Source organism: Vitis riparia, chromosome 15 (genome assembly GCF_004353265.1).
Source record: "Vitis riparia cultivar Riparia Gloire de Montpellier isolate 1030 chromosome 15, EGFV_Vit.rip_1.0, whole genome shotgun sequence".
Lineage (NCBI taxonomy): Eukaryota > Viridiplantae > Streptophyta > Magnoliopsida > Vitales > Vitaceae > Vitis > Vitis riparia.
The window spans coordinates 1214523-1239352 of NC_048445.1; the positions used below are offsets into that span (position 1 = coordinate 1214523).

The 24830-nt window shown below is 31.2% G+C and overlaps 1 protein-coding gene across 1 annotated transcript; it reads right to left on the reverse strand.

Moving 5' to 3' along the window:
- Positions 1 to 21735: 21735 nt before the first annotated feature.
- Positions 21736 to 24830, reverse strand: LOC117931799 (probable disease resistance protein RF45). Its single transcript, XM_034852869.1, is given in 2 exon segments — positions 21736 to 22701; positions 22704 to 24830. Coding segments are annotated over 2 exon segments (2823 nt in total). The 5' UTR covers positions 24744 to 24830; the 3' UTR covers positions 21736 to 21918.

The window sequence follows — 24830 nt, forward strand, 5'->3', positions numbered from 1 at the left end:
GGGTGTTAGGATTGTGAATTGTAGGTTTAATAAGAAAAGTAACTCTTTGCATTTAAAAAAGGCAAATACTTTGGCATTTTCTATTGAGTTCACAATACTTGAAAATATGGTGCAACCAAGGAGGAAAATGTCGCAACACGCAGGTCAACGGAAGTTAAACGTGCTACAGTGAAGTCAATGTGCTACAGTGCCATTACAGTGCCCCCCATTTTGCTTCTGAGGGGATTTGAACCCCAAACAAAAAGGTTTGGTTTGAGGTTCACCCCACTTGTCATTTGGGCTAACTTGGCCTTGGATATGTAATATGTGCTAAACTTATATATACTTAAACTCATTATATAAAAAAGACATTAAAAGAATATTTTAAAGAGCAAATTAATTATAATTATTTTATAATTAAATGTAAAATTTTTTTAATTAATTACCAAAAATATAAAAATTATATAATTTTCTTCATAATATTTTTAATATCATTAATAATTAATTAAATATTAAAAAATTATATATATCATAATTTATTTTATATTGTTTAATACAATTGAATTAAATGGATCATATTTTAATATTAATATATATTTTAAAATTAGACATATTATAATCAAATATCATAATATTAGATGTAATTTAATAATAAATGTACGCTTATAAAATTCATATTTTTATCGATGCATACGATATTATTATCAAATATGATAAATCATGTTATACATATATCAAAATTTTCAATAAAATAACTTTAAAATGTCTATTATACTTCTAATTATATTATTATGAGGTTTTCCTTACATTTTCATGAGTTTTTAACAATTTTAAGCTTACCGATATTTTTTTCCAAAATATCCGCCGATATTTCTCCGATATATCTGTAAAATCGAAGTACCGATACATCCGTGATTACTGATATTTTCATTATTGGGTGTAACTCAATAATTTTTGTGGTCCACAATCTCTATGCTTCTACGATAATGCGTTTTTTTTAACCATTGGAAGTACATGGATATGGATAATTTGAAAATACAGTGTAAGTCCAACAATTTTTGTGGTCCATGTCTCTAAGCTTTAATGATAATGCTTTTTTTAACCATTGGAAGTGCATGGATACGGAAAGGTGGTCTTATCAAAGCTCGGCTCACATTGATCTAATATATTGTATTATCTTAACTCAATACTCACCTCTCTGTTTGTGGTTCTTGTGTGCTTCTTGGTTCTTCGCTCATTTCTTGGAAGTGTAAGAAGCAACAAATTGTGTCACGTTCTTCTGCAGAATCTGAAGATTGTTCTATGACCAACACTACTCGTGAGATCATTTGGCTTCTCTCACTACTTTTGTTTGGATTTGTGGGTTGTTCACCATGGTCCAACTCTCATTTTTTGTGCACTTCATATGTAGCTAACTCAATCTATTATGAGCACACCAAACATATCGAAATCGATTGTCATATTGTGCGAGAAAAGATACAAGTTAGGCTTTTAAAAACTCTGCATGTTACAACACATAATCAGCTTGCTAACATATTTATCAAGGCTCTTCATCCTTCATAGTTTCATGTTCTTTTGGGCAAGATGAGAATTCATTATTCTCCATCTTGAGGGGGAGTTCTAGTATACTAGCATTGATTTTTTCTGTTATAATAACTATATTAGTATAGAATATTCTAGATATAACTTGTCAAAATAAGTGTTGAGCTATACAACCTCGTTTGGTAATGTAAGGCAAAACACCATATATATGTATTTAGACAATTAATTTAAGATAATAAAATGAGAATGCGTTTTTTCTCTTTTCCATTCCTTCCTTGTAATATCATGTTTTATTTTTTATTTTTTTTCAGTGGATCATGAAAATAAAATAGCATATTTTGAACTTTTTTTTTAAGATATATATATATATATATTTTTAAAAGGTTGGATATTAGTTGTTTATTAGGCGAGAATATTGTTTTATGAAAAATTAAGAATACAATACATGAAAAATATGATAAATTAAAGTTAAATCATTGCTTAAAATGTAAATTAAGAATTAAAATAAAAAATATTTTGAGAGAAGATAATTGATGAAAATAATAAAGACTAATCATATCACTAGAATTAGATAGTTAATCAAATAACAGACTTTTTAATTTGAAAATTTTCTTTAGAGATTTGTTCCAAATAATCATAATTACTCTCAAACCATCTCTTGGTCTTTTTTTGAAAATTAATCAAACAAAGACTAAAATCATTATCATAAAAAAAATTTAAAAATAAAAAAATCAAGGAAATGAAAGAATAAAACCAATGGATATCTGCGTAAGTTATGGATCCATGTATATATTGAATTATTAATTTGATAAGGATAACATGCATTATTAGATTATTTGTTTACAAGTATATAAATTAAGGATCCATGATTAATTTGTAGAAACAAACCCAAGAAATTAAAGCAAAAACGACATCAAAATTATATGTAACCGTATCAAATATTCCAATAAGGAAGTAAGTGATCACCATACGGTAGAGGAAATTACCAAATTTAAATACCAATTAAAGACTTTTTTTTAATCTTAAATCATATTTAATTAACTGAATTGATTAAGTGGAATTTATATAAGGTTCTTCTTTTAACATTTGAAGAAAGTTTAAAATTTTGAAAATTTTATGATGTTTATCCTAAAAAAAATTGTGACATATATCAATGTAGAGAGATTCATAACAAGGAAATTAAAATTTCTAAAAACAAAAAGGGAAAAAATAAACTTTAATATTTAAGAATGACTATGAAGCAAAAAAAAAAAAAAAGAATAGATTTTTATTAAATTAATAAATCACATAAATATTTTAAATTCGGTTTTGTAAAATATTGCTTGACATCACATCCACTGAAACCACTCAACAGAAACAAGAATTATGGTTAACTAGGTTGGGCTGATACTGATTGGGCTTAAATGTGTGCAGGCCCAGATCCAAGCAGAACCATATCTGGATTTCAATCTGCACATTGACCCAACTCCAAAGCTAATAACTCATTTCAAAAAGAGTAAAAAAAAAAAATAATAAGTAAAGAGAATTCAAGCCAAAGAAAAAAATGATGCATGATCAAATAGAAACTAATTAAACTTAAGGAAGAAGTTGAGTTTCAACGTCCACAAAATCATTTCATTGCAAGACACACTTATGAGATTACATCACTTCAAAAATAAATAAATAAATAAGAAAAACATGCAAATATCGAAAACTAAGGCAAAGCGATGAAAACATAAAAGTAGGAGCAAAAATGAAATAAAAAACAAACATAGTTGTGTGTGAGCAAATATGAAACATGGTCTTCATCTCCGGTTGTCACAATGTAATGTGGGTGGCAAATGTCAAAGCATGAAACCAAGTAAGACCTTCTTTGTATACACACAACCAAAGTTGTCTCTCCTAACCTCTTGTGAATTAATGCATGATCTTATGAAGCTTTAAGGCTAATGTTTGAAGATTGGTGAGTTACTCCACACCCAAATAACCATTCATGCTCTTGCTTAATTTGGATTGGCTTGAATTCTTGCCATTCCAACAATTTAGATGTCTCAATTGCTGCAGTCCATCGTAAGTCAAGACTTTGCAGATTAACCAATCTATCAATGGATGATAGAAGTGTCATAACTCTACCATATCCCTTTATGCACAAGAATTTTTGGTGGATGAGTTCTCCTATTTCCCTTGGAAGAACATAATCATCATTCGGCTCTCCAAGATCATTTTTCCTAGCAACAATTGTTAGCTTTTTCCCTATAATGTGTGGCCATATATAATTATATTTATATGAATATTATTTAAAGGTATCAATTGATAGGTAGGTGAGTCAATTGATTGGGCATCCAAGAGTCTTATGTATGGAAGACTCAAATTACAAATGGGGAGTTAGAAAATTTAACTCATATGAATGTGGTGTTACAATTTTTGTAACCCCATCTTTATGAAATTTATTTGTACATTATGTTTATGAGTAATGGAGGAAAATGGAAAGGTATAACCTATGCAATTATATAGATGCATTCAAGTTCATAACCCACCATTACCCATTAATTTGCACATAATGGGTGTAAATAATAAGTATAACTCCCATATAGTCTTTGATGGGAAGACTAAGAGATGTACAACTTATTATAAATTAAGGTCCCAAGCCACACTCTCATTCTTATGTCTTTTTCTTTCTTGTTGTTTATTTTTTTTAACAACATACACCACACACGTGACCCATCCACTATATGAGAGTAGTGAGTTGAAGACCTTGACAATACAATTCACAAGGTAACTCAATCTCACTTCATGGATCAAGATAAGAATATGATCATTATTTTAGTACTTCCATTTATTTGTTTTATGTATCCAAAATAGTTTTTCAAAAATAATTATTTCCGCATAAAGTTTATAAAAGTTTGGTTAACAATTGGTATCAAAGCCAACCAATTTTGGATCATAAACAATTAGTTATGTGTGTGTTGTTCAACTTATGAAACAAGTGTTGATCAACCCAACGGAGGATCATCACCATGTTTGATTATATGACAAGAGTTTAATAATAAAAGGTTGATGAAGTTTTTACCCAACGGTATTAAACTTCTTTACGTTTCAATACTTTTATTTTAATAATTATGTCATATCTATATGATTTATAAATTATTATAATCCAACCCAATGGAGGGATTATAATAATATACTTTTGGATTATGTGATTGTAGTTCTGTCCAACGAAAGAACTATGATTTGATCTCTTATGTTTATGATTAATGTGATATCCAACTTAATTTTTGTTGTAGTTAGATTATTGTAAAGTGTGGTGTTAAATATTGTCATGATATAAAATAATTTTCCTTTTGAATTAAATTTTATTTTGCAGCAATGAATCCTATTGCTATTACAGGCTATTTGTTTGGTATTGAACAATTAAGTGGGGCAAATTTTAAAAAATGGAAGAAACAAATTGGAATTGTTCTTGGTTGCATGGATTTGGACTATGCCTTAAGAGAGCCTACATCCACAAAGCCTACTTCTGAAAGTACTAATGAACAAAAGGCTTTATATGAAAAGTGGGAGTGCTCTAATCGCATGAGTCTAATGATTATGAAAGGTTCAATCACTCCTACAATTCGTGGAGCAATCCCGGATTCAAATAATGTAATGACCTATATTAAATCAATTGAAGAACAATTCTTAGGAACTTCCAAGTCCTTGGCAAGTACTCTTATGATCAAAATGATAACAATGAAATATGATGGTCATAGTGGTGTACGTGAGCACATCATGAAGATGAGTGACATGGCTTCTCAATTGAAAGGAATGGACATGACAATTTCTGAAGGTTTTCTTATTCACTTCATAATGACTTCCATTCCTTCACAATTTGGTCCTTTCAAAATTAATTATAATGCTCAGAAGGATAAGTGGAAAATGAGTGAACTAATTGTCATGTGTGTTCAAGCAGAAGAGAGGCTTAAAGTGGAAAAACCCGATATGACTCACCTCACCATTGGTCCAAATAAAAAATCCTTCAAGAAAGGTAAAGATAAGAAAAATAAGCAAGGTAATGATGTATCTCACAATGGGCAAAAGGATGAAAATAAGATACAATGTCATTTTTGCACAAGAAATGTCACAAAAGAAGAGATTGTTCTGGCTTTAAGGCTTAGTTGGAAAAGAAAGGTAAAACTCAATGCTTAGTGTCTTATGAATCTTATTTAGTTGATATACCACCAAACTCTTGGTGGATTGACACTGGTGCAAGCATTTATATAACGAATTCATTGCAGGGATACCTTACAAGCAAGAGACTAAGTAAAGGAGAGCGAACCATTACTTTGGGAAATGGAACAGAAGTGGAAATTGAGGCTATTGGCACTCTTCGTTTAATTTTGGATACTGGTTTCATTATGGATTTAGTAAATACAGTTTATGTTCTTGTTTTTACTAGAAACCTAATTTCAGTTCCAAGACTTGATTTTTATGGTTATGAATTAAAGTTTGGAAATAAAGGAGTTTCCTTGTTTTATAATTCTTGTTTGGTTGGTTCTGGCACTTTACGTGGTAATCTTTATTCATTGAATTTAGATTGCAAACATTCACAGTCTCTTTTATCTTATCATGTGTATGAATTCTCTAAAAAACGCAATCGAGTGAATGAAAATTCATCCATATTGTGGCATAAGCGATTGGGTCACATTTCAAGAGAAATGATGGAACGTCTTATTAAAGATGAAATTTTGACTTCACTTGATTTTTCTGATTTTACTAGCTGTGTTGAATGCATAAAGGGAAAATACACTAAGGTTAAGAAAAATGGTGCCTCAAGGGCTACTGAATTGTTAGAATGTATTCATTCTGACATTTGGGGACCTTTTTCAATTCCAACTATCAATGGACATAAGTACTTTATTAGTTTTGTTGATGACTTTTCAAGGTATTCTTATGTGTATCTTATTCGTGAAAAATCTGAAGCATTAGATGTTTTTGAGATTTATAAAGCTGAGGTTGAAAATCAACTCAATCGGCGAATTAAAAGTGTAAGATCTGATAGAGGTGGTGAATATTATGGTAGGTTCATCGAATCAGGTCAACATCTTAGTCCTTTTGCCTTATTTTTAAGAGAGCATGGTATCATTGCAAACTACACAATGCCTGGAACACCACAGCAAAATGGTGTAGCAGAGTGACGAAATCGTACTCTAATTGACATGGTGAGAAGTATAATGAGTAACTCAACCTTTCCTGAATTTTTGCGGGGTGAAGCATTGAAAACTATTGTTCACATTCTCAATCGTGTTCCTAATAAGGCTGTACCCAAAACTCCTTATGAGTTATGGGTGGGTAGGAAACCGACTTTGAATTATTTACATGTATAGGGCTGTCCAGCTGAAGCTAAAATTTTTAACCCACAAATAAAGAAATTGGATTCTAAAACCATAAGTTGTAATTTCATTGGCTATCCTGAAAGATCAAAAGGTTTTAGATTTTATTGTCATGGTCAGGGCCTCAAAATTGTTGAAACTAAACATGCTGTGTTTTTGGAAAATGAATATTTTAGTGGGAGAACTGAGCTTAAAAAGTTAACCTCTAATGAAGTATCAACACCAATGATGGAATATGGTGTGACTCAAGAGGTTTCTTGTAATGAAAATGAGAATGTCCCAACTACAGAAGTATCTTTACATAGATCATAAAGAGAGAAAAGACCTGCTATATCAAATGACTATGAAGTTTATCTTAATGAGTGTGATTATGATGCTGGCTTGGAAAGTGATCCTACTTCTTATGATCAAGCCATCAATAGTGAAAATTCAACTCTATGGCTTTATGCTATGGAAGAAGAGTTGAAATCAATGAAAGATAATGAAGTTTGGGATCTTGTAGAATTGCCTAAAGGAATTAAAACTATTGGTTGCAAATGGATTTTTAAAACCAAACATTATTCTAAGGGCAGTGTCAAAAGATACAAGGCTAGGTTAGTTGCAAAAGGATACACTCAAAAAAAGGGAATCGACTATAAGGAAACATTTTTTCTTGTTTCCAAGAAAGATTCCTTAAGAATAGTCATGGCTTTAGTAGCTCATTTTGACTTAGAGTTACATCAAATGGATGTTAAAACCGCCTTTTTGAATGGTGACTTGCATGAAGAGGTTTATATGGATCAACATGAGGGTTTTCAGGATAAAGGCAAGGCACATATGGTATGTAAACTTAAAAAGTCCATATATGGTCTAAAGCAGGCTTCTAGACAATGGTATCTTAAGTTCCATGAAATTCTCATCACTTTTGGTTTCAAAGAGAATCTAGTGGATCAATGTATATACCTTAAGATCAATGGGAACAAAATTTGTATTATTGTATTGTATGTTGATGATATGTTGCTTGCTAGCAACAATATGGGAATGATTTTGGAGACCAAACAATTTTTATCCAAGAATTTTGATATGAAAGATCTTGGTGAAGCATCCTATGTGATAGAAATTGAAATTCATCGAGATAGATCACGTGGATTATTAGGATTATCCCAAAAGAACTATATTGAAAAAGTTCTTAAAAGATTCAACATGCAAAATTGTTCTAGCAATGTTGCTCCTGTTGTGAAAGAGGACATATTTTGTGAACTTCAATGTCCCAAAAATGATCTTGAAAAGAAACAAATGGACAAAATTCCTTATGCTTCTGCAGCAGGGAGTATCATGTATGCTCAAGTGATTACTACTCAAAAAGTGCTATTTGATAGCTTTTAATTAATCCTTTTAAACACTTTTGAGTAGTAGTTAGTGCCTTTTAACCCAATTAGCATGTTAAGGCCCCTTTCAATCAATTCTAATCAAAATGTGTAAGTTTTGGTGTTTTTGTTAGTATTTTGATCACCAAAGCATTATATGATTGAGGAGAGTTTTATGGAATCCTTGGAAAGCAATGGGAAGCTTAGAGGAATGAAGAATCAAAGCCTTGAAGCACTTTTGCCATAAACAAGTCTGGAATGCAAAGGGGAAGCAAAGAGAATCCAGCCATGAAGCATTCTTGATGACAGTCACTGCAGCCACTTTTGGAGTACTTCCTGATGTCCAATTTATGCATACAATATGTCATTTGAAAGCTTAGGAAGTCAACAATCCAATGCTTCAAACTGTGTGCAATTTGGAGCTGAAATGAGGAAGTTACAGCCTTTTAAAGGCAACTGCTCCAAGCTGAAGGAAGATTTTGCAAAGTGCTGCTAAATCACCCTTTTGTTGCGAGATATTTCACAACACTTTTGCACAGTGCTGTGAATTCCCCCTGAAGTTTCACGCCGCGATGGAAGCCAAACACCACAAGATGTAAGCCAGCTTCACAAAGGTGTTGAATCGACCTTTTGCTGCAAAGAAATTTCGCAGCCCTTCTTATGCATCAGCAAAATCTCGTAGACCTCATTTTCACCTGCGAAACGGTCCTGAAGCTTCCCGATAGTTGTGCACCGACTCTTTTAGATCTTTTCTTCTGATATTTTTGTGTCTAAATTTCCATTTGCTCCTTGTATTCAGCCACTCATGTAATTCCTTAGCTAGGAAGTATCCAAGGAAGGGTAAATTACCTTCCTATATAAACTCTCAGGGGGTGACTCTCGGAGGGGGTTGTTCCATATAATCCATCATATAATATATGTGAAATTGACGAACAGAGCATTTGCTCTGTTTCTTCTATATATTTTTGTTTTCTCATTCTTTTTCTTTCTAGCCAATCAAACTTTGAGGATTTTTCCTTAGAGGATGAGAGGCTAAGCTCTTTGTCTCTTGGAGCTAAGGTAACCGAGTAAGTTTCCTCATGCATAAATTGGAAATTTTGTTGTTTTAGTTTTTAATGAAGAGAAAGTGTGACCCGTTGATGGTTTTTATCTTTTTAGTTAACTTAAAACGCCTTTAAATCACCTGGGCCAACACTTGGTAAGGCAAGTGATCTCTATCCATGGAGATTCACTAGTTTACCCCTTGCGAACCTCTGGGAGGTGACTTGAAGGTAGGATTTTCTAGAAAAGCCAACACTTGGTAAGCTTTTGGACTCTTAGGAGACATCCATTAGTTACCTCTTGCGAGCTTTTGACGGGTAATCCAAGGTTAAAGATCACCTTGAATGGCAAGTGCTAGGTGAGAGGCACGAGCCATTGCAAGTTGCATCAGTGAGAGGGATTTAGTGTTTGAACCCATTAATGGGAAGCATCCGTACAACACCGGTTGGAGAAGGAACTATATGTTAATTCTCTAATGCAAGGAAAATAAACAAGTGACCGGAACTCCCTTTTTGTATGAGGAATCTGAGCCTAGTGATCTGAAACTCCAAGAAACATTTTTCTTTGTAAGTAAAATCAGTTACTATTTTTGGTTAGCTTAAAACCAATCTTTTTCATTCAAACGTCTTTATGTTTTCTTTTAAAGCTAACCTTGAAATGAAAAGGCACCAATTCAGCTTTGAATTAATATCATTTGTGAAGTGAAAACCCATCCCAGTGAACGATCCTAGAGCCACTATGCTATAGTAGCTTTGTCTTTGCTACCCTAGTATATGGTGTAATAGGTTATAAATTTTGTTGATTACTCCCTCAATTAAGGAGCACCAGCTGGACACTAATCAGCTGAGACACCAATTAGACATGAATCATCAAGTCTGCACTCGACCAGACATAGCTTATGTGGTAGGCATGCTTGGTCGATACCAAAGTAATCCAGGTATTGATCATTGGAAAGCAGTTAAGATAGTATTGCGTTATTTGTAAGGGACTAAGGACTACATGCTTACATACAGAAGAACAGATAATCTAGAGATTATTGGTTATTCTGATTCTGATTATGTTGGCTGTAAGGATACCAGAAAGTCTACATCTGGGTATATTTTTATGTTATCAAATGGACCTATTTCATGGAAGAGTCATAAGCAATCATTGATAGCTTCTTCTACAATGGAGGCAGAATATGCAGCATGTTATGAAGCCACATGTCTTACAATATGGTTGAGAAACTTTGTCTTAGGGCTTCATGTTATTGATTCGATAATGAGACCATTGAAAATATATTGTGATAATAGTGCTGCTGTGCGATTCTCTAGAAATAATAAGACTACAGGAGGATCAAAGCACATTGATATTAAGTACTTGGTTGTAAGGGAGAAAGTTCAAAATGAAGTTGTCTCTATTGAACATATTAAAAATACACTCATCTTGGCAGATCCATTGACAAAAGGTCTTCCACCTAAGCTTTTTATGGATTATGTTGCGCGCATGAGCTTGATGGCAAGTTTGTCAATTTTAGATTGATTGAGAGTGTAATGTATGTGATCACATTATAATGAGAATAAAGTTCTTGATTATGATATTGATGATTATTATGTTACTTTTATACATCATTTTTTGTGCACAATCTAGATGTTTAAAAGTTGATGGGACCATTATGTGAATGAATTAGCATTATCACCTTAATGTTGCTAATGTCATAAAAGTCATTGATTCATGTTAATGGAGGTGCTAGTATTATAATCCTTGAAGAATATTGGATCGTTGTGTGATCCAATCATTTCAATGATTTGGTGTTAGTGGTTCCATGAAACATAATCTTAAAGTATGTTTCCGGTGAGTGCAAGGATAACGTCTCAAGGTTGGTCATTTGATGGACACCCAAATGGCCATCCAATTACCTCTCTATCATTGACTGCCCATGCAGTTTCCGGTGAGTGCATTTGTGGAGCCTGCAAGGGTAGAGGAAATGGGGACAGTAGTAGGTGTGGTGGTGATGGTGAGTGGTAGTGGTCCTCTTTTAGGCCATGTTTGGTTAGAAACTTAGAAGAAAAAAATGATTTTCTTATATGGAAAATATCAGATAAAATAAAATGTAATTAAAAAATTTAAATTAATTAATAACTTGTTTATTTTTAAATTATTTAATCTTTATATAAAAAAAGTTAATATAAGTTAAATTAGTTGAATTAACATATAAAATAATTTATTGATTTTGAATCTATTTTTTTATTTTCCTTTACTTTTTTTTTTTTTTTACTTTTCATATTTATTTTTTTTTCTCTTGCATTTTTCCTTACATTTTCCAGAAACCATACATAGCTTTAGTGAATAATCTGATATTAATGGTTGTGGGATATTGCTTATGATTGTTGGTGTTGGTGGCAATGCTTTTGCAGTTAGTGGTTGAGGTGGTTTGTGTGATAGTGTTGGTGGTTTGATCATATGGTAGTATTGGGGTGGTGGTGAGGACTATGGTGGTAGAACTAAGAGCAAGCAAACTTTGTGATGGCTTGTTTATCTGGCAACATTTAATCAGGCGGGAGCAATCACTTTGCTCTGACTGAAAAGTTTTTCCCACCTAGCAGGGAAAAATGAATGCTTGTTTTCTTCCCTCACATGTGATTTTTTTATTCCCAACAATTTAACTTGACACAGCATTACCAAGCATGATCTTTTAGCCTTTTTCTTTTCATGAAGCAAGAGAAATACTCTCAAAATAATATTGAACAACTCTTTATTTGTATGGTATTTCATTTCTTCTTTAATGTTTAAGCTGATTAAACAAAAAAACCTTGTGAAGTTCACACTCAAGGCTTCTCTCAGCTCTTAGTTATTCTAGGTTTATTATTTATTTCACTTGTGGGTGAAGGATTGATCCTTTTTGTGCTTTGTAAATGCAGGACAGAGAAGGGTTTTGCTGGCTCAAGGAGATCATGAGACTTTAGAGAAAATACAGTTGCTCAAACAAAAGATTTCGAGTAACATCTCTACCATTCTAGTCATCTTGAAAAGATTGATTGAATGTACGTAAATGGGTGACAAACTTGATTCGTACAATGGAATTATGCATCCTGCCTTCAAAAGGAGAAGGACTAGCTGACCTAGTTCAGTTTCACATTTGCATTAATTTTGTTATTTGGTTCACACGGAGAAAACCCCCATAGTGTATTGCATGGTTGACTACTTCAATTTTTTCCATGAATCTAGGTCTCCAAGGAAATTCTGAACCAAAATTATGTCTCCTGTCCTAGAACTGGAAGCCTTTGTTGTGGCATAATATTGTGTAACATAACGTGAAAATATATGGTGTTCATATTTTTTAACAGTATTCGTTGGTGCATTGAATATTAGAGAAAGATGGTATATTGCTTGTGTGTTCTGATTTTTCTTTCTGCATCTATGATTGCTTGTTATTGTTGCTCATACTGTTTGATAGGTAAACCAAAGCCTTGTATGGTTTACTCCACGTCCAAGCTTAGAAGTGCCACCCAGTGATGACACCCCTTGATCCTCCTCCCCACACTTGATTAAAGTCTCATGCTCCCTTGATCTCCTACTTTTATCCAACTATAGAAAGCAGAGTCAATCAATTCTTATACTATTTATCTATTTCTTGCATTTTTTTAGTTTAATCCAATTCTTATTGTTTAATGCACAAATCTTTTCATTTAATACTATATTTAAGTACATGATTTTACGTTTGTTTAAATTAGCTTATTTCACATCTTTTTATTCAAATGAGCTGAATTCAGCCACAAATTTGAATCATGTGCCCTTTGTAACAACTAATATAGTTGTCATAGAAAAATTGTATGGAAAAAGAAATTAAGTTGTTGAGGAATGCACTTTTTTTATGAAATTCAAAAATATTTTTTATGACGTTCAAATATAAGATTGGTTCAAGGAAAATAGTACAACAAGGACAAAAAAAAGAATGTTAAGGACAATGATTTTCACGTGTTTTGGTTTCTCATGAAAAATATAAAAGAAAATTAAAATATATTAAAAACTTATACATTTTAAAATAAATTAATTTTATATGAAAGAGATAAAAAAAAGTGAAATGAGTTTAAAAAAACATATAAAAATAATTTATTAATTTTAAATCTAATCTCTCTTTTAATTTTCTTTTAGTTTTTTTTTTACTTTTAATTTCCGTCATTTTTTTCCTTTACTTTTTTCCTAAAATTTTGTAAGAATCACGTATAGGATTACTATTTTATTTCAAGAAAGGAATAATGAGAATTATGCTTTAAAAATGTGGGCAAGGATTTAAAATTTTTTAAATTTATGGGAAGTCCATTACAACATAGATAGAGAAATACTCTTCCTTTTTTTCCTTTCCTTTCTTTATCTCTCTTTTCCTTCTTCCTCCAGCTTACTCATTTTATTATTTTCTTATTATAATTATTATTGTAATCACTAATAGTACTATTATTGTTATTATTAGATATAAATGTTTATTTTAATATTATCATATCTCATATTATTGTAATACTTTAATACTGCTTTTTTTAATAATAGTAATAATATTATTATTTCATGATTATTTTTTTTATTTAATATATTATTATTATTATTTTATTATCATTCAAAAAGTATAATTGTGGATCCCGCATTTTGGCTCATGCGATTCCCGTTCGATGGCGAGCTCAATTTTCATTTTTGAAAAATGATTTATTGATTGGAAAATGACTTGGAGTCGCCACTTATTTTTGTTTTATTTTAAAAGGGTAAACAAAATAAGAAAGAAAACCCTAAACGCGACTCTTATTTGGAAAAGGTGATTTACAAAAAACCGGATCGGGCTCGGGAATCAGGTTACTTATCGGGAAGGTATGGTAAAGACCATAGCACCCCTCTAAGTCCCTAAAGTCGAGTCTCTACTAACAAAATAAAGCTAACGTGGCAATTGATGAGTAAATCAATGAATATCCAGAATGATCATACACATATAAGAATCGAGACATATATAGACAACGATTAGAGGGAAAATGGGTACATACCTGGGCAACGAGGCACCATGCGCTATCAATAGAGAGGGTTAGTGCACAATTTAGGAATAATCTCATGCACGTCAGAGAATAGGGTAAATCAATCATGTATGATAATCAAATCAAACAATCAATCAATCAATCATAAAGTCACCCATGCAAGGCCCCCAACACGACCCGTTTATTTTGCATGAATTAATATCACAGATTTTATTATTCCAGAATTATGAAAAATGCGTTCATGCTTATTAAAATCAAGAGAAGTAGAAGATAGTTTGAAGACCAGAATGGAATTAAAACTATTTGAGAGAAAATCGGATTTTTGAAATTTATTTAAAAATTGGAGTCTCAAAGGTTATTTAAAAATTGGAATTTTAGAATTTATTTGAAGATCAGACTTTTAGAAACTAAATATGAGAACGAGAATTTTAGAAATTAAATTTGAACGAGGTTGGAAATTTGAAAAATGATTTGAGAGTTCGGGATTTTAAATGAGTGGATAAGCGGATGAGTGAATAAGTGAATGAATGGGATAGTGACAATGGTGAAATAATAAGATCAGGTAAATAATTACGAGAGATGGAATTTTTTAGAGATTGGAGATTAAACTCATAGATTGAAAATTTAAGAAAATATTTAAGGGTGAGATCTTCGGTATATGAATTACTGAATAAATAAATGGATGGGATAGCATTAATAACGAAAACAATCATTAAACAGCGGTATATGAACGGTGGAGCTTTTGAGATTAGAAATTAGATTTGGAAGTCGGGTTCTGAAGAATTAAACTTTAACGATTAGAACAAATAAATAAATATGGAATGATAACGCTAATTAACGGAAGTGACATTTTAAACGAATAGAAAAAGAGTAGTGGAATTTTTTTTTGAAATTGAAAATTAAATTAGGACGTTGGATTTTTGAAGGATTAGACTTTAAATAAATAGATAAGTAGGGGATGATAATTCTAATTGATGAAAATAAGATTTAGATGAATAGTAGAATTTTTAGGATTGAAAAATTAAATTAAGACACGGGATTTTTGAAGGATTAGACTTTGGATAACTAAATAAATATGAGATAATGATTCTATTTAATGAAAATAAGGTTTGAACGAACTATTGAGAGATTAAATTAAGACATGGGATTTTTTAAGGATTAGACTTTGAATAACTTAAATAAATATGAGATTATAATTCTAATTGATGAAAATAAGATTTAAATGAATTGTAGAATTTTTAGGATTGAAAAATTAAATTAAGACATGAGATTTTTGAAGGATTAGATTATGGATAACTAAATAAATATGAGATAATGATTCTATTTAATGAAAATAAGGTTTAAACGAATATTTGAATAATTAAATTAAAACATGGGATTTTTGAAGGATTAGACTAGATAAATATGGGATAATAATTTTGTTTAATGGGAATAAGATTTAAACGAATATTTGAAGAATTAAATTAAAACATGGGATTTTTTAAGGATTAGACCTTAAATAACTAGATAACTATGGGATAATGATTCTATTTAATGAAAATAAGATTTAAACGAATATTTGAAGAATTAAATTAAGACATGGGATTTTTGAAGGATTAGACTAGATAAATATGGGATAATGATTTTATTTAATGAAAATAAGATTTAAACGAATATTTGAAGAATTAAATTAAGACATGAGATTTTTGAAGGACTACTTAAAGATCTAAGTTTTGAAAAGGGGATATAAAGTTTAGAATGTAGTAAATTCATTGAGTCCAATATAAGTTAATTTATACAAAAGTTTTCATATATGGTGATTAGACATAATTAAAGAAGGGAAGATGAAATATAAATTATTTTGTGTTTCAAAAAACGATATTCAATCCTAATAATTTATCCTTCAGTTATGCTTGAGTCGAATTAAAGAAGGTAGGTAAAAACATAATAAGGTGTAAATAAAAATTAAATAATAAATTAATAGATTATGAAGATTAAGGGTTTAGAGATTTCTTTTTTTAGAAATGAGGCAGCCAAATGGGCTAACCCAACATAGACTTGGGCCATGAGGGTGGCTGGCATGGGGAGCATGAGGCCCTCCATCAACAATGTTTGGGCTGGGCTCCAATTCAAGCCCAAACCCGTCACCATGGGCAAGCCTAAACCCATCACCAACACAACCCACTTATTTGAGAAGATGTTACCTTCCATCAACAAACTTGGGTTGGGCTCCAACTCAAGCCCAAACCCATCACCAAGAGCAAACCCAAGAGCTCCAGACTTCCTCACAGTCCACCTCTCCAGCCTGGCATCATCACCTCCACCAGCAGCCTTCTTAGCAGCCACCTTCAAGCTCTTTCTCTTCACTCTCCCAAGGCGACCGCCTCCAAGGGGGCTCGTGAGGGAGAAATCGCCACGCTTCCCGGAGTCCATCCTCACCAAGAATGAGGGCTTTGGCTGATGGCAGGAAGCATTGTTAAAGTGCTAGAAGTGTCTTTGAAGACAATAACTTAGTGTTTGGATATAAATTAAAACAATCTATTTTGATAATGCTTTTAGTAATGTGTTATATAGTAAAAAATAACTTGTGAAATAAAATTGTCCATCAAGGGATTGTCTATAAATTATTTTAAGTAATTTTAAAAAATTTTAAAAGTTTACCAAATCCCTAATTTTTCATGCATTAGAAAATATTTTAAGCCCTTTCAAAATTTCTTCTAAAATGGTTCTAAAGCTAAAATACAATTAAAGAAAATAAAGGAAAATTAGAAGAAAATGAAAAAAAATAAAATAGTGAAAACAAAAAATTATTTTTATATACAGCTTTAGATTCATTTTACTTGTCTTAATTATTATATATAAAGATTAAATATGTAAAAATATTTAAATGATTTTTATCATATATAATTTTTTTCTTATTTTTCATAATAACTAAATGTAAAAAAATCATTTTCATTGATAAGTTTTTTCTTTATTTATTTCTTTCCTTACTTTCTTAAAGTCAAACATAATGCAAGTGTTCGATAAAAATTTAAAATATAAATTTAAAAATAGAAAATTACTTAAAATAACAATAATTTGACACGTAATTCTTCCAAAGATCATTATAATAGGTAAAAAAAAAAAAGTGTCAAAAACGCTTTTTTTCTTTATATCCAAACAGTATACACTCAAAACATTTTTACCAAAATCCAAATCTCGGCTGCAAAATAGAAAAACCACAAGTTGACTATGAAAGAAAACATGGAAAAGAAAAATAATAATAATAATAATAAATGCTCCAAAGGACAAGTTAGTATTTTTCCTATTAAATATAATAGGATTATTTGATTGGTGTTGCCATGTGCAATGCATATTCCTTTAATGCCAACTAGTATTGTAAATAAATGTAGCATATACATTTAATAATGCACGTCATGTACATGTGTTAGGTGACCTGGATAGGGGTTCCATATTTGTGGCCTCTTCATTAATTTAAATGATAGTTGATTAATTTATACATGAAGATGAATGGCAAATTAAAGAAAAATTATATATTTGATGAATTTGAATTGTTTTTTAGCTAGTCATGTTTTCGATGGATATAATAATTTAGGTATCAATTTTGATGATGTGCCTTCACCCAACAAATTCGTTGGGACATGTTAATGATTCAATTTTTAATTTGGGTCTCAATGGGATATGTGTATATGAGAATTTATATTGATCATGTGACACCATCTTTTTAATTTGTGCTTCAAGGATCATAAAATAAATAAATAAATAAATAAATATATATATATATATGATGGTACACATATCAATGCGTTGACGTTTAAATATATATAAAATGGAACACTGATCGTATCTTAATTTATATTTCAATGATCGGGCATCAACGTATTGATATGTGTACCATTATATATATATATATATATATATATATATATATATTAATCATGTGTCTTTCTTCAAATTAATTTTAAAAAATATAAAAATAATTTATTACAAACTTGTACATTTTTAAATAATTTAATCTTACCTAGTAGAGAAAAAAAAAAGTGAAGTAAGTGTTAGAAAACATATAAAAATAATTTATTAATCTTACATTTTATTTTTAAGTACGATCACACTCATTAATTGACAACCTGTTCATATGCTTCTTGTTTCCATGTGGGAGATCAAAATTGGTTGATTTACAGGTCACCAACACATAAAATATGATACCATGTTTTCCATCCTCCTTGGTATGTGGCCTTGTCACATGGGTAGTTGTACCAACACTTCATATCAACAAGAGATCCGATTTTAAATTGTTTTGAATTTAATGCATTTTTGTTTTTGATGTGGGGGGACGATTGCTTACTTCGATTGAGCTTGAATCTCCCCTAAAACTTAATTGTAATTGAAAATCTTATATTTCTTTTTTTTTTCAACTCTTTATAAAATTTTCTCATGATTTGTTATTCAAAATGAAACCAATAATATAAAAATGATTTAATTTCAATGAAATTAATTTAAAATAAATCTATAAAATTCCAAAACCAAAACCAAAATCACACTACATGCAATTACTATTTTTACCTTATAATTCATTTAATTATCCATAAAATTAAATTTCTTAAATTATTTTAGATTCATTATTCAAAAATAAAAAATAAAAAAATATTAAAATAATAAATTTTAGATTAGAAACAAAATTAAAACTTTTCAAAATTCAACTTTTTAAGAATGACAAAGGTAAAATAAATTATCTACATCAATATCAATGAATTTCCTTTTAATTACAACTCCAAAATATAATTTACAATTATCTAAATATATAATGGAATCAATAATTTCAATTAATTTTAAAAAATGCTAGAGTTTGGTACTCCTTCCCAAGTTAAAAATAAAAATAATCAATAAACTAATCTCAATTATATAACACATATTTCAATTACAAATCCAAAGGTACACTACATGAAAATAGTTATGAAATTCAAAATTTTATAACATTTTCTTTGCAATCAAATATAAGTAAAAATCTTAATTATTATTTAATTATTAATTTTCTAAAAGAAATTATGATATTTTGGGATATTTGAAAATATGTTAAATTGTTATTTCTTTTTTTAAATAAAAATAAAAATAAATATTACAATTAATTTTATAAATAGTGTTAATATATAAAAATAAATAATTTAACACTTAAAAACATTAAGACTTAATAAAAATAAAAACTTAATATTTAACAACATTCAAATAATAATAATTAAATAAATAAAAACTCATTTAAATACTTAATAACATTTGGTTCTATTGATATTTTAGTTAAATTCAAAATGTTATATTCCTATTTTCGTTAAATCCAGGTTTATTCAAATTTTAGGAAAAAAAAAAAACTCACCAAAGTGTTTAAAAAAGCTGGATAAAATCTAATCATCTACCTCCAATGAGCATGAGGAAATTGCATAATATATTTTTACACATTCAAAGAAATTACATATAATATATTTTGATTAGTTTTTTTAAAGAAAAAAATCATTGTACATCGTGCGAATGTGCAGGGTTATGAATTTGACTTCATGTTCATGGTGTAATTTTTAATTTGTATTTGACTGGGTCAAGAAATGAGGGCACCACCGCATCCTGCAGCTGCCAGCTGCCCGAGTGCGCACGATGCACAAAACTTGCTGTAGTCGGCTACCACATGCCCGTCAGCATTTGCGCCATATACATATATAAATTTATTTTGACATCTAGGCATGAATCTTGATCATGGACGCCATGTTTGGTCCCGTTCGTTTTTTTTAAAACACTTTGCAAAAATAATTGAAAATATTTCAAATTTATTCTAAAACATAATTTATTTTTAAAATAAATTCTCAAAATATCATATTTTTGAAAAAAAAAAAAACATATTTTTTTTCCATTTTTAAGCGGGTTCTTATATTCTAAATAGTATTTTTTTAAATCAAATTAATCATAATCATGACCTAGAGTTATATATAAAATCATTTTTTTTAAATTGACCATCAAAATAATTTTAAAATTATTACACTTTTAGATTTCTAGAGGAATTCGCTTTTAGAAAAGAAAAGTTCAATATAAAAAATTTTAAGACAAAAAGTGTATTATTTTTTTTAAAAGGCAAATTCAATATAAAAAAATTATAAAAAATGAATTCGCCTTCATAAAAAGTTTAATGTAAAAATAAAATAAATGATAAAAAGTGCTTTAATTTTGGATTTATTTTTCAAACAACTATTTTTTAATAATATATTTTAAAAAAAAATTAATAATATTTGTTTAAAAATATTAATAATATTTAAAAAAATCCCATGTTCTTGTGGGTTGACACCGGAAGGTTTAAGTCTCTCGGTGGGGCTATAGATTATTCATACACTTGATGAAATATTAATTGTAGGGATAAGGTTTTTTTAGGTATGAAAGCTCTCAAATCAACTTGACATTGGCATAGAAATGGATACCTGATCCTTGCAAAGATGTTCTCACATGGAACCATAAGATGTTACAATATCTTATTCATATTTAAAAAAAATTAATTTCCTTCTAAAAAAAATCAAATTAATTGGCTTCCAAATTTCATATAGAAAATTATTATTTTTACCAAATAATATGAAAAAATACATACAATTATAAGTTTTAATAATTTTCAATTCCAATTCTATTTTTTTCTTATTTGTCTTCCTCTTTTTAGTAATTTCTTGTATGGAAAAATTGAGAGCAAAGAAAAATTAAGTCAAAATAAAAATAGGGTTATGCCTTGTTGGGACAAAGGAAAGTTTCAAAAGAAAAATTGAAGGAGAAAGGAATAAGTCTACCGAAAATACTATGCTAGCTAAAATACAATGAAACTATTTTCTATCACATGGGACTATAAAATTTTAGTTTATTATAATAAAACTCCTATAAAAAAAATAATATTTGTGGGACTAAGAAAAATTATTATGGTAGTGGGTTATTAATGAATAACTTATTAGTTTATTGATAAATAAATATTTATTTAATTTATAGAGTATTATGTTTTTATTATTAATTATTAATTTATTTTTCTTGAACCCTTAAAAAGGATATCTAAAAATATTATTATCTTATACATTTAGTGAGGTTATTAGTGTAGTACAGGGATCCAACTTCCAAGTTAGGTTTAAAAGATTTTATTATTTAAATGAGGGTATTACATTCATTCATCAAGATTTTACGAGAAGGGTAAAAGCTTCTTAACTAACTTAAGAGCTTATGATATATTTCAACAAAGTTATGTTCCAGTTTCTCCATTCAATTCAGTCTTCAACTTTTGAGAGGAAAAGGATTTCCCACTAAAACTATATTTCATTTTCTCCATACAATTATGTTTCATTTTCCAATTTCAAGGCTAATTGCTTGTTAATTGTAGGGAAAATAGAGGGATTAATTAAACAACTTCTTGGCCTCCCATCATGTTGTGGTTAGGCATGGGGCCTTTGGAAGTATCTGATGTTAGATTTGTCAATGGAATAAAGTGACCCAGTTGTTTGACAATTGGAATAAAGAGTGAATGTTGATTAACAAAGAAAACAAATAATACATGTACACGTAAAAATGATTAACTTCCTAAGAAGCTACTTTTCAATATTCATAAGATTATTCCATAACAAACTAATGAAAGTACATAAATTCCAAAAAGAAACGAACATGAGAAAAAGAAACAAGCTGGAACACCAATTAATTATTTATGGACGTGATGAGACGAATTCTATCCCACTCTTCTCCCTCTGTTTGCTGGACCTCTTCAATTAATTCTTTGCTTCTTGTTCTCAGCCCCAATTTCTCAAGTTTTTTCATCTGCAACAATCCATGAGGAAATTTTTTCATTTGATGACAATACAAAATCTGTAGATTCCTCATATTACACATTGCTCCTTCCTCAACTGTCAATTCTTCTAATCCATATAAATGGTCCAGTTCTAGGCTTTCGAGTTGAAGAAATCCTCCAAAGGAACAAACCATTTTCTTTCCAACATATGAGCCATATGCTAATCGAAGAATTCTCAAGGTTGGGAGCTTCTCTAGAATCAACATTGGGTCATCCTCTAGCTCACATTTGCGCAAAGTGAGTTTGAGGAGGTTGGGAGGGTAGAATTCAGTTTGCTCTGGTAACTTGTCCACCTTTCCATCTAGGTGCACTTTATAGAGATAGGTGTGGCGTGAGAAAGACATGTGTTCTGGTATCAATATTTTCTCTTCAACAACATTCTCCTGCCACTTCAATCCAACCTGATTTAATAATGTCTTTTTCTTATAAACCGTCGAATCCATCAAAAACAAGGTCTGAAGAGTTGTCAATTCAGCAATAGAATCAAAAAACCCCTTCAAATACGGAGTCAACCATCCCCTTAAATGTAGTTTCCTAAGTTGGGTAAGTTTTCCTAACCCATCCCCCTCCAACCAACTTCCTGCCTGTAATGCTAATGTTTGAAGATTGGTGAGTTGCTCCACACCCAAATAACCATTCATGCACTATTTAATTTGAATTGACTTGAGATCTCGCCACGACGACAATTTAGATGTCTCAACTCCCGCAATTTCCAAATTGTACAAGGTATGTAGGAATCATTGTATCCTAAATTGAGATTTTGCAGATTAACAAGTCTCTTAATGGATGATGGAAGCGTTACACTATTCCTTCCCTTTATACAGAAGAATTTCAAGTGGATGAGTTCTCCTATCTCCTTTGGGAGGATATAATTCCCCTCTATCCTCCCTAGATCCAATACACTAAGCAATTTAACGTGCTCTCGTATAGATCTCCAATCCCTTCTCTCAATAGGGTCAGTAAAGAAAATCAAAGATCTAAGAAGTGAATTATGCAAATGCTGAGAAATGTTGTTCTTGACGAGATGTTGATGAATGCTTAACCGACGAACGCTATTAGGAAAGGTGAAATCAATGTTTTCATGTACCTCAAAAAGTTTTGCATCTCTGGCCTCTGAAATAGCAAGGTCCCGAAGGAGATCATGTATGCGACAAGACATCACTCTTCCATTTGCCTTCTTTCGAGCCACCTGAACCATGCTTCTGTGGATCAGTTCATACAAATAATCTTCAGCAATGTCTTCCAACTTTTCTTTGCCTCTTCTTTGAACAAAACCTTCAGCAATCCATAAGTGAATCAACTTACTAGCCTTGATTTCAGAGTCTTCTGGGAAAATACCACAGTAAAGAAAACATGACTTCAAGTAATAAGGCAAGTCATTGTAACTTAAGGCCAGAATTCCAAAACATGACTCCGGGCCTCGATTCAGATGCCAATCTATACTTGCAAGCACTCTCTCCCATGATGGTTCTGTCTTCTCTTTCGTCCACAATAAGCCTCCTAACACCACAATCGCAAGGGGCAAACCTTTACATTTTGCCACAATTTTCCTTCCCAATTCCTCCAACGCTTTAGATAAAGTAACAGGTGTACTATCTCGCGCTCCAAAAGTCTTCTTGAGAAAGAGCTCCCAACTCTCATCATCATCCATAATCCGGAGTTCATAGACAAGAGCCTGTGAATCGGTGTGCCCAACAACTTCATGCGGATTGGCTTGTGCAGCAATTTCTTTATTTCGGGTGGTCATCAGCACTTTGCTGCCATTCATAGACTTAGGAAAATGGAAGCGCAAGCTACTCCAAGCTTCAATACTCCATACATCATCCATGGCTACCAGGTACTTCTTGTCGTTGAGGCATTCACGAAGCTTCCCACTTAGCTCGTCCTCTCCCATCTCTCTCATTACTTTCTTTTCTTCATTGCTGAGGGACATGACAGAACTGATGATGCTGAGTAGAAACTCCCTTGGCTTGAATTCTTGAGAGACATAAACCCAAGCTTGACAATCAAAGTGCTGCTTAACATCACTATGATTGTAGACTTTCTTAGCAAGAGTTGTCTTGCCTAGGCCGCCCATTCCCACAATGGACACCACTGCTCTCGGCCGCATCGGATCTTCCTTAATCAGCATCTGCTTCACCACCTCCATACCATCTTTGATCTCCACCACGTCAGCCTCTTTAACAGTTGGGGTCCGCCGCTCCTGCTGAGAAACTCCATGATCAGTACTGGTCGAGCTGGGAGTCACTAGGGCTTCAAGACCATACTTGGATCTATTGACCATGATCTTCTCTATCATGACATTGATCTCCTTCACCCGACTGTCGAGCTCGTGGATGAACGGTAACTTGTCCGCGAATCCTACGCAGGTAGGTAAGCGCTTAAGGAACTTGAGATTTTTGAGCCTTTTCTGCCTCTGGTGATCCATGTTGAAGATGAACTCATCGATGACATCTTCAGCATCATGGGCTACCTCTCTGATCTGCTCCACCCACAGCTTGATTCTTTCATCGTATATGCAATTTGAATCCGCGTCTTTCAGGAAGAGGCGCATCCATTTGAGCTCATTGCGCAGCAGCTTCACCTGGCCTTCTACTTCTCCAAATAGAGAAGCTTCTTGTAAAACCAAGTTGCTCAACTTCTCCAGGAAAAACGTAACACTGCTTTCTGCCATTTTTGGGCTACTCCTCTTCTTCCAGTGAGAAAGAAAAGCTATAACGTTTCAACACAGTTGGTTCCCGGATTCTGAAAGAGAATAAAG